Below are 13116 nucleotides of genomic sequence, written 5' to 3' on the forward strand. Positions count from 1 at the left end.
ATGAGTCCACTGTCAGAGGCCATAAGAAGATCATTTGTAACCTTCACTAAAGCTGTTTCTGTGCTGTGCTGAGCTCTGAAACCTGACTGAAACTCTTCAAATAAACCATTCCTCTGCAGATGATCTGTTAGCTGTTTGACAACTACTCTTTCAAGGATTTTTGATATGAAAGGAAGGTTGGAGATTGGCCTATAATTAGCTAAGACTGCTGGGTCTAGAGATGGCTTTTTGAGTAAAGGTTTAACTACAGCCAGCTTGAAGGCCTGTGGTACATAGCCGATTATTAGAGATAGGTTGATCATATTTAAGATCGAAGAATTAATTAATGGCAGGACTTCTTTGAGCAGTTTTGTAGGAATGGGGTCTAAAAGACACGTTGATGGTTTGGAGGAAGTAATTATTGAAGTTAACTCAGAAAGATCAATTGGAGAAAAAGAGTCTAACTTAATATCAATGGTACTAAGAGTAGCTGTAGATAATATTACATCTGTGGGATGATTATTGGTAATTTTTTCTCTAATGATAAAAATTTTATTTGTGAAGAAGTTCATGAAGTCATTACTAGTTAACGTTAAAGGGATGGTTGGCTCAAAAGAGCTCTGACTTTTTGTCAGCCTGGCTACAGTGCTGAAGAGAAACCTAGGGTTGTTCTTATTTTCTTCAATCAGTGATGAATAGTAAGATGTTCTGGCTTTGCGGAGGGCTTTCTTATAAAGCAGCAAACTATTTCTCCAGGCTAAATGATGATCCTCTAGATTTGTGACACGCCATTTCCTCTCCAGATTACGAGTCATCTGCTTTAGGGTACGTGTTTCAGAATTATACCACGGAGTCAGGTACTTCTGATTTGAGGCCTTAGTTTTCACAGGAGCTACAGTATCCAGAGTCGTACGTAGTGAGGAGGTGAAATTATTAACAAGATAATCGACCTCTGTTGGGGTAGCGTTCAGATAGCTGCTTTGCTCTGTGTTGGTACAGGGCATTGAAGATGATAACAGTGGGTGGATTATATTCTTAAACTTAGTTACAGTGCTTTCAGAAAGACATCTACTTTGATAAAGTCTACTCTTCACCGCTGTGTAATCAATTATTGTAAAAGTAAATGTTATCAGGAAATGATCAGACAGGAGAGGGTTTTCAGGAAACACTGTTAAATGTTCAGGTTCGATGCCATATGTTAAAACAAGATCTAGAGTGTGATTAAAGTGGTGGGTGGGTTCTTTTACATTTTGAGAGAAACCAATTGAGTCTAATAACAGATTAAATGCCATGTTGAGGCTGTCATTTTTAGCATCTACATGGATGTTAAAATCACCCACAATAATTATTTTATCTGAGCTCAGAACTAAATCAGATAAAAACTCTGAGAAATCAGACAGAAACTCTGTGTAAGGCCCAGGTGGACGATAGATGATAACAAGTAAGACTGGTTTCTGAGTTTCACAGCTGGGGTGGACAATGTTAAGCATCAGGCTTTCAAATGAATTAAAAGTCTGTCTTGGTCTTTCATTAATTAATAGGCTGGTGTGAAAAATTGCTGCCACACCGCCCCCTCGGCCTGTGCTTCGAGATTTCTGGTAGTTAGAATGGCTCGGGGGTGTTGATTCATTTAAACTAACATAATCATCCTGCTGCAACCAGGTTTCTGTAAGGCAGAGTAAATCAATTTGTTGATCAATTATTAAGTCATGTACTAACAGAGACTTGGAGGAGAGAGACCTAATATTTAATAATCCACATTTCACTGTTTTACTCTTTGGTTCAGATGTGGATACTGTATTGTTCTTTCTTTGTGATTGTTTATGTTTAAGTTGTTTGTTGCTGGTTTTTAGTTTGTTTTTTGTCTTTTTGGAAGCTGACACAGTCTCTATGGAGATGGGTTTTTGGGGGGGTAGCAGGAGGAGAGAAGCTGCAGAGAAGCGTGTAAGACTGCAACTCTGCTTCCTGGTCCCAACTCTGGATAGTCATATTTTGGGGGGTTTAATAAATTTGTCCATATTTCTAGAAATGAGAGCTGCTCCATCCAAAGTGGGATGGATGCCGTCTCTCCTAACAAGACCAGGTTTCCTCCAGAAGGTTTGCCAATTATCTATGAAGCCCACATCGTTTCTGGGACACCACTCAGACAGCCAGCAATTTAAGGAGAACATGCGGCTAAACATGTCACTCCTGGTCTGATTGGGGAGGGGACCAGAGAAAACTACAGAGTCCGACATTGTTTTGGCAAAGTTGCACACCGATTCAATATTGATTTTAGTGACCTCCGATTGGCGTAACCGGGTGTCATTACTGCCGACGTGAATTATGATTTTACTGATTTACTGATTTACTGATTTTACATTTGAAGATGATCCCCCACCGTTTCTCTGTACGCCGCCCCATCTTGACAAGGTATGGGCCAAAGCAGTCCACCCCAGTTGAATAGAAGGCTGGGCGATGAAGTCTTAAACTGGATAATGGAAGGTCAGCCATCTTGGGAATGACCGGCTGGCTGCGCCACCTCCTGCATTCAGGACAGTTGTACTGGTGCTTCCGGACGGCCTCTCGTCCTCGAAGTATCCAGAATCTGCGCCGGAGCTCAGCAAAGACCCTCTCGGAGCCCGGGTGAGCAAGCTGGCGATCGCAATCCTGGACGATGAGCTTTGTGATAGGATGCTGAGGGTCAAGAACGACAGGATGCAAGATGTCTTGACTGAGGGTTTCACATCTGCGAAGCCGCCCCCCTACCCGAATCAGTTGAGCCTCTGGGTCATACTCAGGAGCTAAGGCGAGTAGGCGACTGCTGGCAGCTACCGGTTTGTGAGATGACAGCCGAACAAAATCTTCAGGGAAACTGTCTTCCGGTGTACCTTCCGGAGGAGTGCTAACTCCGCTTGCCTGTAATCCTCTGCCGTGGGTGTCGAGTCAGCAGCTGTCCCATGGAGAGCTCGAACGTAAGCTTCCAGCAAGGTCTGGAGGCCACTGAAAGAACCAACATCAGGTAGATGTGGATCAGGTATTCTGGTGATGTTCCCACAGAAGCTCTCCTTCCGCAGCTCTGATGAATCATCAAGGGAAATGTGGTTCGGGAGCTCCGGGCAGTATGATGCCGCCTGCCAGAGAAAAGGTGGGCCCCGGCGCCACCGATGATGAGAGGTGAGCTGTGAGAGCCGTAATCCTCGAGTGATGTCGTCGGCAGGATTGTCGCCTGATCTGACATATCTCCACAGGCTCCCTTCAGTTAGCTCTTGAATATCTGCAACTCTAGAGCCCACAAAGATCTTGTAGCGGCAGGATTGGGACTGGAGCCAGTTCAGGACTGTAGTGGAGTCGGTCCAATAGACAATGCTTGAGATATGAAGGGTGAGTTCCCTCTTGAGGACGGCAGCAAGCTGGGCTCCCACATGAGCAGCACAGAGCTCCAACCTCGGAATGGACTGTTGACGGACGGGAGCAACTCGAGATCGGGCAGCTAGGAAGGCTACCTGGATTCCCCCCATATGATCTTCTGTCCGAAGGTAGGCTACAGCTCCATATGCCTTCTCAGATGCATCGGAGAAGATGTGGATGCTCTGCTTGCAAAGGGATGGGTCTGTCTCTGGCTGCATGTAACAACGTGGCAGGGAGACATCAGGGAGCTGAATCAATTCACTTTCCCATGCATGCCACAGCTGCAGCAGGTCGATTGGCAGATTTGGATCATCCCAGTCTCTCCTTTTCCTCCAGAGATGCTGCACCAGGATTTTGGCCCGAGTGGTGTAAGGAATGAGAAGGCCAAGCGGATCATACTGCTTGGCCAGAACCCGATAGATGTTGCGCATTGTGGGCTCCACCAACTGCTCAGTGTGCCGAATCTGATATCTGAGCTCGTCAGACTGACAGTGCCATTGCAGGCCCAGAGTCCGCTCTGGTACATCAGTCCCATCGGGGGAAAACCACAGTTCACTGCTCTGTGAGACTGTTCCAGGTGGCATATGACTGATGAGTTCTGGGTAGTTGGAAGCCCACTGTCGTAATTCGAAGCCACCGGTGAGCAGCAACTGCTGGATTTTGTTAACCAGTTGCTGGGCTTCGGGAAATGATGCGAAACTCTGGAGGAGATTGTCAACATAGAAACATTTCTCCACTGTGTGACGGGTATCCTCGCTGGGGCTGCTGTGATCCAGAACGTGCCGCTGCAGAGCATAGGTGGCACAGCAGGGACTGCATGTCGTCCCGAAAGGCAACACTTGCCATTCGTAAACCTCTGGTTGCCTCGTGCGATCCATATCTCTCCAGAGGAACCGGAGGAAGGGCTTGTCCTGAGTCAAGAGGCGGACCTGATGAAACATCCCCTTGATGTCACTGCTCACTGCAATGGGATACTCCCGGAAGCAAAGTAACACACCCAGGAGCGTCGAGCCCAGGTTAGGACCAGGTAGGAGATGCTGATTCAGGCTGTTACCATTGTGCATGAAAGAACAGTTGAAAACAATGCGATCCTTGCCATTATGCTGAACCATGTGGTGTGGTATGTACCAGGTGCTACCATCCATCTCCATGTCTGCGATGGTCAGTTTACTCACATAGCTTGCATCCACCAGCTTCTGAATTTCCTGGTTATAGGTGGCTGCTTGTACAGGCGTCTTCAGGAGGCGCTTCTCCGTAGCTCGCAGGTGACCCAAGACAGAGTCCTTAGTGGAATGAAGCGGGACTGGTTCCTCTTTCCACAGCAACGGGGTGGCATACCGGTTGATACCATCCACCTCCACTCTAATGGTCTTCTCCTCTAGCATCTTGACAGCCATGGTATCCTGTTTTGAACGTGTGGCCACCTTCTCATTCTGGTATGGGAGAACATCCATCTGCCAGAGCTTGGCTACATTACTGAGAAGTTCAGCACTGGGAGTCAGGGTGCTTGTGAGTAGACACTGAGGAGTGGAGGCTTGATGTAGAAGAACCTTGGCTGGACCCTGCAGAGTCCAACCCAGCCGTGTCTTGAGTGCAGCTGGTCCTCCCCGTGGACCCAGATGTACAGGCTCTATTGGAGTCAGGAGATGTGGGTAGTCAGAGCCAATCAGCAATAATGGTTGAGCTTGGTGGAACGAATGAAGTGGAAGACTTCGCAGGTGGCGGTAGGACCTTTGCAGTGCATCAGCTGGATGTGAGTGTTTGGCAAGCCCAAGCTCAGTGGCAGTGAATGCTCTTTGGATCCGGAACCGTCTCCGAGGGTCAGTGGCGGAGGCTATAGAGAAGGAAACGGAATGTCCTTCCACCGTTCTAATATCTTGTCGGATGGTTCGGAGCGCCAACTCCTCCCTCTTTCCCTGAAGGCCCAGCTCTTGGGCAGCACTGTGAAGAAGGATTGTGCGCTCTGACCCATCATCTAGGATGGCATATGTCTCTAGCTTCATTTTGCCATTATAGAGGCACACCCTGACCATTTTCAGTAGGACACAGCTGGTCCCCCATGTTGGATCAACGTAGTACGTGACTGGTTGGACAGCTTCCTCCGCCGGTCTGTCAGAGCTAGTGGATCGCGATGCATTAACCTCATGGAGTGTCTCCAAATGCACCTGATTGCATTGCTGGCATCTAGCTTTCAGGTAGCATTGCGCCTCTGGATGGTCCCTTCCACATCTCCAGCACCGCTTGCCTGTCTGAATCCAAGACAACTTCTGCTCTATATTGAGCTTCTTGAAATCTGTGCACTGATTGAAATAGTGCTGAAGATTATTACAGAAGGGGCAGAATTTCTTTGGGTTCCCCAATTTGGAAACTGGACGTGATGCCTGTTTTGGAGGCTCTGGGCCTTTAGCAGGAGGGTCGTAGCCCAATAAGACGGTTGTGGTTGCCGCTGCAGATCTCTGCTTGGGTCTGGCACCCTTCCCACGATCCACACGTGGCTCTCGAGGTTGCTGAGGATGATGGAAATACACATCATCATCTTGGATGCGGACTTCATATTCAAGCCACTCTGCCAAATCTGCTAAGGTTGGGATGGGTGTCTGAAGAGGATTGATGAACCGCTTAAACTGCGCTCGAAGACTGTGTGGCAGTTTGGACAGCAGTCTGGTGACGTGTGACCCACACTCTAGTTCTGCTCTCCCCTCTTTCCCAAGCTGTTCTAACATTCCCACGAGAGCCCTCACTTTCAGGGCGAAAAGACGGAACGCTCGGCTGTCACCACTTCGTACCGGAGACTCTGACAACACGTCAGTGATCCGCTGCAGGGCAAGTTTGTGAGGTTGACCATACAGCTCTATCAGGGATGACATGGTCTGGCTGTATGGATAGCGACTATTGCTGTAGGAATCGGCAATAAGGAGGGCGTCTTCCAACTTGAGGTGATCGACTAGGATCTGGTACTTGAAACGTTCAGTTGCATCGTGAGGCAGGATATTGTCAAGGGCCATTCGCAAACGAGCGAACTGGCTGGGGTCATCAGACGTGAAGTATGGAATGTGTGGTGTTGGTCCCCGGTGCACGGTCTCTGTACTTGGTAGAGGTTCGTGCTGACCATATTTCCTCCAGGCTTTGGAATCAGTTGGCGGCCAGCGAGGCGGGTCCCCAGTCATCTCCCGGAAGCTTTCTGGTTGTTGGCGCTGAAAGGTGTATGGCTCTGCATATTCAGGGGTGACCTGCCTCTTCACACATGCTCCAGGCCCATACTCGTCCTTCACGTTAATTTTCCCGACCTGTTCAGTCACAGGAAGTTGACTGTACTGATAAGGTGATGTACATCTGAAAGGACCTGAGGCTGCTGCACTAGCAGGAATTTCTGATACCGGAGGTGGTGGAACAGGGAATGGCTCAGCACTCTGAGGATCAAGTGGAAGTGATGCCTCTGGCCAAGGTAAATCCTGTATGTCATCCTCTGGTATGTGAAAGGAACGTACCGTGTGTGGGTAGTGTCTGGAGGCATGGTCAGGATGAGGAGACTGAGGCATGGAATCAGTCCACAAGGACTGCCTCTGGTCCTGGGTACTGGGGCTTAATGCAGAAGGTTGGGGAGCTGGTGACGTCTGGAGGGCTGAGGACCGGAGAGAGAGGGCACCAAGCAGAGTCTGAACCTCTCGTCTGAGCTGATTATTATCTTCCTGCATTTCTCTCAGTGCTGATAATACCACGTCTGAGGTGCCATGCTGAGAAGTCTGGTCAGCTGGAGTGGCTGAGGTGTTGGGATGTGCCCCATGGTCATCAGGGGACTGGTTGTGCGACACATGCACCTGTGGTAGTGATCTCCTTGGCAACTGCACCAAGAAGTCATCGAGGTAACGAGGCCGATGACCATCGCGACGAGGACGAGGAGTGGATGAGAAAGCCATCTTGCCTGTGAAACTGTAAATCCGGCTCGAAGGACCATGTAATGGAGGAGGTCACTGTAAGAGGGATGGACTTGACCTCCTGACTATGACTGATGTAGATGATAAGGTGCTGACTCTAAGAATCCACAATCTCAACAGGGTTGTCCGATAAGAACAGATGGCATATCCACAAAATCCACTGCCACTCAGGTATCTGTCGTTCACTCATTTATTTAGCAAGAATCCGAAGCACACATCCATAATGTGAGTGAGGGGATTTAACAGACTGTAAAATGCTATATGCCGTGTGGTGAGTGATGGTGTGGTTTCTGTTGGAAAGAACATAAAAGTCTTCCATAATTATGTGAACAGAGTGAATTAAATGTGTAATACAACAATACAAACAATACTGGATAGTGGAACATTCAACCAAAATAAGGGAGTGTCAACAAATGCTAATTTTACTATTTACATAAATCCTAACTAGGCACTTTACATTAGAGCTAACATGAGAAATTAGTGACGGTCCCTTAATGACCGCACGGCAGAGGCTGCTTCGCAGTAAACGGCAGTAACAATCGGTAAACAAAGTGTGCGCCAAGGATTAAACAAGGGAGGATAATGGCCGCAGCAAAGAACAAACACGATAAACACAGAAACTTACAGTCTCATGGACGCACACCGCTAACAGCATTAGAGGAATGAAAATCCACACGGTGAGTAAAACTCTGCTGACTCTTCCCACCTGCAGCTCCGACCGAACTCTCTGCGTCGACGTGTGCGTAATGATGAGGTAGAATTGTGTCTTCTGATTGGTGAAGAGAATGGGTTGCCTCACCGCTCATTGGCTAAACGGCAGCCGTATGCTGATATCTTACTCCGCAGATGCGGCTCCGTTCGTGAGTTCTACGAACTGGCTGGCCTTTTGTACACCATCTGTTGTGTCAGACGCTGAAGCAGATTCCAAATGTTGAGGAAAAATGTTTGGCTCCTGCGTGAAAACAAATACCAAATAATTATCCAGACAAGGCACAGGCCTTCATGTTGTTTACTCACAGTTTGTGAAAAACAGTTGAGCTGTGTTGGAGAATTCTGCAGAGGACTTAGGTAAACAGCTAACCTGGTTCACTTTGCTCATATTGACACCTGTTTTACTCTAAAGATATGAGTCCTTGAATCCATCAAAATGTATTTTTATTAATGCTGTCAGCATTAATCTCTTTAAAATGACGTTAACGCCATAATGTCATTTTAACTTTATAGCGTAAGCGGTTAGCTTGTTATTGTTTAGCGGCGTCCAGCTCCACGCATGGGGAGATCCACGGTAACCAGCTAACGTAGATTTGCTGCGTTAATGCGGCTATGGCGTCAATGTCATTTTAAGTCTGACATCATGTCAAGTTCAGGGTTCATTTTAAGATTATAATCATGACCTATAGGGCCCTGCACGGTGTAGCTCCAACTTACATCAGTGATCTTCTTCTGCCTTATCGCCCCAGCAGGTCCCTGAGGTCTTGTGACCAGCGCTTGCTGGTTTTCCAGCATACAAGGTTAAAAACAAACAGTGACAGAGCGTTTGTATCAATGGCTCCCAGACTCTGGAACTCGCTCCCTTTGAGTTCGAGATCTGTGGACTCAGTCATTTCATTTAAAAAGTTATCTGTTTAAACTTGCTTTTGGTTGCTTTTGTTTGTTTGAGGTTGTATGTCCATTTCTGCTTGTGTGAAGCACTTTGTGATTTTATCTTGAAAGGTACTATTTAAATAAAATTTTACTTACTTTACATAAGGAGATTAATGCTCACAACATTAATTTTTATATAATAACATGATGACATAACAAAAATGATCAAAGATTAATAACTCAGTAATGAACCATGTTCAGGCACAATGAGATCATACCATTTCTTGATTGTTCTCTTGCTCTGTGCTTGTTTCCATCATGTCAGCAGAATCATCATTTGTTCTATTCAAGTCCTGCAGTGGTGAGGGATAAATTTAAGATGTATTTCGTATAATAAAAGAAGTGTGATCAATTTTGTTATATTGATACCTACCAGTGTGAAATGCATTACATGCACAGTAAATGTTACATTAAATACATTATCTTGTACTCGAGTATTGCGAGGTTATTTTTCTGAATGTCACAGTGCTCACACACAACCTCCACTCTGATGCATTGCATACACTATTAATCTACTGATCTTCACCGCCATTTTTCTTTTTTTATAAAAAAAACTCCTCAGTATATTTAAACTTTTATGGCTTTATGTTCCAGGATTTTTTTGTAACATTTAATAAAACATTACCTGTAAGTATTCTCTGAGCCTCCTTTTAAACTTTACTCTTGGTCCAATTTTTGGAATCAAAGTATTGATTCTGCCTGACTCGAGACTTAGGAAAGCTTCTTTGTCAATACCCTCCTCTGCAACAAAACGAAGTATTCAAATTGAAATTAGACAAACAAATATCAATATGGCATTACAGTACAGCAGTAATTTATGAAGGACCAAACTATAATAAAATACCTTCAAATCTGTGAATCAGCTCACTGAGATGCCATTCAGTTAATTTTTCCTGGACAAAATGACATGTCTCCATCTACAGAATCAAAACAAACACATCACACATTAATGAAACAATAGACCTGCTGATATAGAATAAAAAATAGCTGCCTTACCTGTAAGTAATCTTTCAGTCTCTTTCTAAACTGTACTCTTGGTCCAATTTTAGGAAACAGTAAATTAATTCGGATTGAATCTCCAAGGTTTAGAAACGTCTCCTTGTCAATGCCTTCATCTGAAATAATGCCAACAACAAAATAAAATATTCAAAAGTCAGATGAAGCTAACACTGCAAAACATTAATATTCATCAACTTTGAATATGAAAGACTTTTTTTATTATAAGTCATAAATCACAGGAATATCCATACTGACTTCTGAATCAGTAAATTACGATGCTGTTCTAGTGCCATTACAGATACAACAATTCCCATTAAAGAATAATAATAAACTCATACCTTTAAATCTCTGCATGAACTCACTGAATCCCCATTCAGTTAGTTTGTCCTGGACAAATCCAGATGTCTCCATGGAATTTGCTGTGGGGACAATCAGCAATAACTGATTTATTCATATTTAAAGTATTATTCACTAAATAAGATCATTTACTTTCCTTTGTGGTTCTGAAGTGTCAGAGGTTTACGTTTCTATTTATCTCAATAACCTTTTTCATGTGACAACAGGAGGTAAATGTTTTTGTCTTTTAGCTGAATTGAACTCTTGCAACTTTTGCGACTTCATGTCACTCTGTAGAGTTCATCTAAATATCTAAAGTTTCCAGTTTAGTGAAATGTGTTTACACTGATACAAAGGTTTAAGTTTTATTTTTCATTTGATTTCTTCTGTCATAGTGGAATAATATGATTTTTACAGAGCCAAAGTTTTTTAAGGGGCAAAAAATGTGAAATTAGTGTTGGCCGTATGACACTGATGCTCCTACACAAGCTTCAAACTCAAAGTTTCCTTGAACCACTATTTCAAAGGTTGCTTCGGTGTGGAAAATCACATGTCCCATGTACATGATCACACCCCACCCTAGTTACTGAAACATGCCCTACCACCCCAACACATCCTGTTTCCCCTAGGACACCTTCATCTACCTGCTACATTACATAAGTTTACAGAATCAACTGACCAATCAATCCATCGTTACAAAATTGTATTTATATCATTCACACAATGAATGATATAAATACTTTGATACAATCAGCAAATGGAAATTGAGATTTCATGTGCTGTCTCCTATTTCATTACTAGATGTCACTGAACAAAGCTTTGAATGAATGAACCAATTTTCAACAGGACTGATGAAGTGGTTCAATAGAGGTTCATTGTTTTATTTGCACATCACTAGGCAGGAGTTGGACCCAAACACAGCATTTGGAAGATGGAGTGGTAAACTAAAAAGTGACCTTATTAACTTGAACTACGTGCAAAATAATTAAGATAAAAACAAAACAAACAAAAAACAAACAAACAAGGAGATCTGAATCTTCGAGGAAAACAGACTACACAAGACTAAGGAGCTTGGAAAGAAAAAGCGTCTGGACTTCGCTTGAAGACGTTTCACCTCTCATCCGAGAAGCTTCTTCAGGTCTAAGGTTAAATAGTGGAGAATCCCAGAGACTCCTAGATTTAAGCCCTATGGGAGAGTTCAAATAGTGAACAGAGGCAGTGGCTTACAACACCAACTATCTGCCATCTACAGGGCGTGCAGAATTATTAGGCAAATGAGTATTTTGTCCACATCATCCTCTTCATGCATGTTGTCTTACTCCAAGCTGTATAGGCTCGAAAGCCTACTACCAATTAAGCATATTAGGTGATGTGCATCTCTGTAATGAGAAGGGGTGTGGTCTAATGACATCAACACCCTATATCAGGTGTGCATAATTATTAGGCAACATCCTTTCCTTTGGCAAAATGGGTCAAAAGAAGGACTTGACAGGCTCAGAAAAGTCAAAAATAGTGAGATATCTTGCAGAGGGATGCAGCAGTCTCAAAATTGCAAAGCTTCTGAAGCGTGATCATCGAACAATCAAGCGTTTCATTCAAAATAGTCAACAGGGTCGCAAGAAGCGTGTGGAAAAACCAAGGCACAAAATAACTGCCCATGAACTGAGAAAAGTCAAGCGTGCAGCTGCCAAGATGCCACTTGCCACCAGTTTGGCCATATTTCAGAGCTGCAACATCACTGGAGTGCCCAAAAGCACAAGGTGTGCAATACTCAGAGACATGGCCAAGGTAAGAAAGGCTGAAAGACGACCACCACTGAACAAGACACACAAGCTGAAACGTCAAGACTGGGCCAAGAAATATCTCGAGACTGGTTTTTCTAAGGTTTTATGGACTGATGAAATGAGAGTGAGTCTTGATGGGCCAGATGGATGGGCCCGTGGCTGGATTGGTAAAGGGCAGAGAGCTCCAGTCTGACTCAGACGCCAGCAAGGTGGAGGTGGAGTGCTGGTTTGGGCTGGTATCATCAAAGATGAGCTTGTGGGGCCTTTTCGGGTTGAGGATGGAGTCAAGCTCAACTCCCAGTCCTACTGCCAGTTTCTGGAAGACACCTTCTTCAAGCAGTGGTACAGGAAGAAGTCTGCATCCTTCAAGAAAAACATGATTTTCATGCAGGACAATGCTCCATCACACGCGTCCAAGTACTCCACAGCGTGGCTGGCAAGAAAGGGTATAAAAGAAGAAAAACTAATGACATGGCCTCCTTGTTCACCTGATCTGAACCCCATTGAGAACCTGTGGTCCATCATCAAATGTGAGATTTACAAGGAGGGAAAACAGTACACCTCTCTGAACAGTGTCTGGGAGGCTGTGGTTGCTGCTGCACGCAATGTTGATGGTGAACAGATTAAAACACTGACAGGATCCATGGATGGCAGGCTTTTGAGTGTCCTTGCAAAGAAAGGTGGCTATATTGGTCACTGATTTGTTTTTGTTTTGTTTCTGAATGTCAGAAATGTATATTTGTGAATGTGGAGATGTTATATTGGTTTCACTGGTAAAAATAAATAAATGGTAAATGGCCTGCATTTGTATAGCGCTTTTCTAGTCCATAGGACCCCAAAGTGCTTTACACTACATTCAGTCATTCACCCATTCACACACAGGCGATAGCAAGCTACATTGTAGCCACAGCTGCCCTGGGGCGCACTGACAGAGGCGAGGCTGCCGGACACAGGTGCCACCGGGCCCTCTGACCACCACCAGTAGGCAAACATGGGGTTAGTATCTTGCCCAAGGATATTTGGCATGCAGCCAGGGTGCAGCCTGGGAT

General features: G+C 44.8%; 1 protein-coding gene across 1 annotated transcript in view; it reads right to left on the minus strand.

Moving 5' to 3' along the window:
* LOC146711373 (uncharacterized) overlaps window positions 1–13116 on the minus strand; it is a 72420-nt gene that overhangs the window by 7132 nt on the left and 52172 nt on the right. Inside the window, exons 2-8 of the mRNA XM_085454216.1 lie at window positions 10286–10366; window positions 9945–10063; window positions 9793–9865; window positions 9574–9689; window positions 9167–9241; window positions 8199–8256; window positions 2539–2549 (exon numbers count right to left, since the gene is read on the minus strand). Coding sequence (XP_085310342.1) covers window positions 2539–2549; window positions 8199–8256; window positions 9167–9241; window positions 9574–9689; window positions 9793–9865; window positions 9945–10063; window positions 10286–10358 — 525 coding nt within the window. The 5' untranslated portion in view covers window positions 10359–10366. The remainder of the gene's footprint in view (window positions 1–2538; window positions 2550–8198; window positions 8257–9166; window positions 9242–9573; window positions 9690–9792; window positions 9866–9944; window positions 10064–10285; window positions 10367–13116) is intronic.

Source organism: Copadichromis virginalis, linkage group LG4 (assembly GCF_057382275.1).
Source record: "Copadichromis virginalis isolate Kocher_CV1m ecotype Utaka linkage group LG4, C_Virginalis_male_GT1.1, whole genome shotgun sequence".
In the NCBI taxonomy this organism is placed as follows: domain Eukaryota; kingdom Metazoa; phylum Chordata; class Actinopteri; order Cichliformes; family Cichlidae; genus Copadichromis; species Copadichromis virginalis.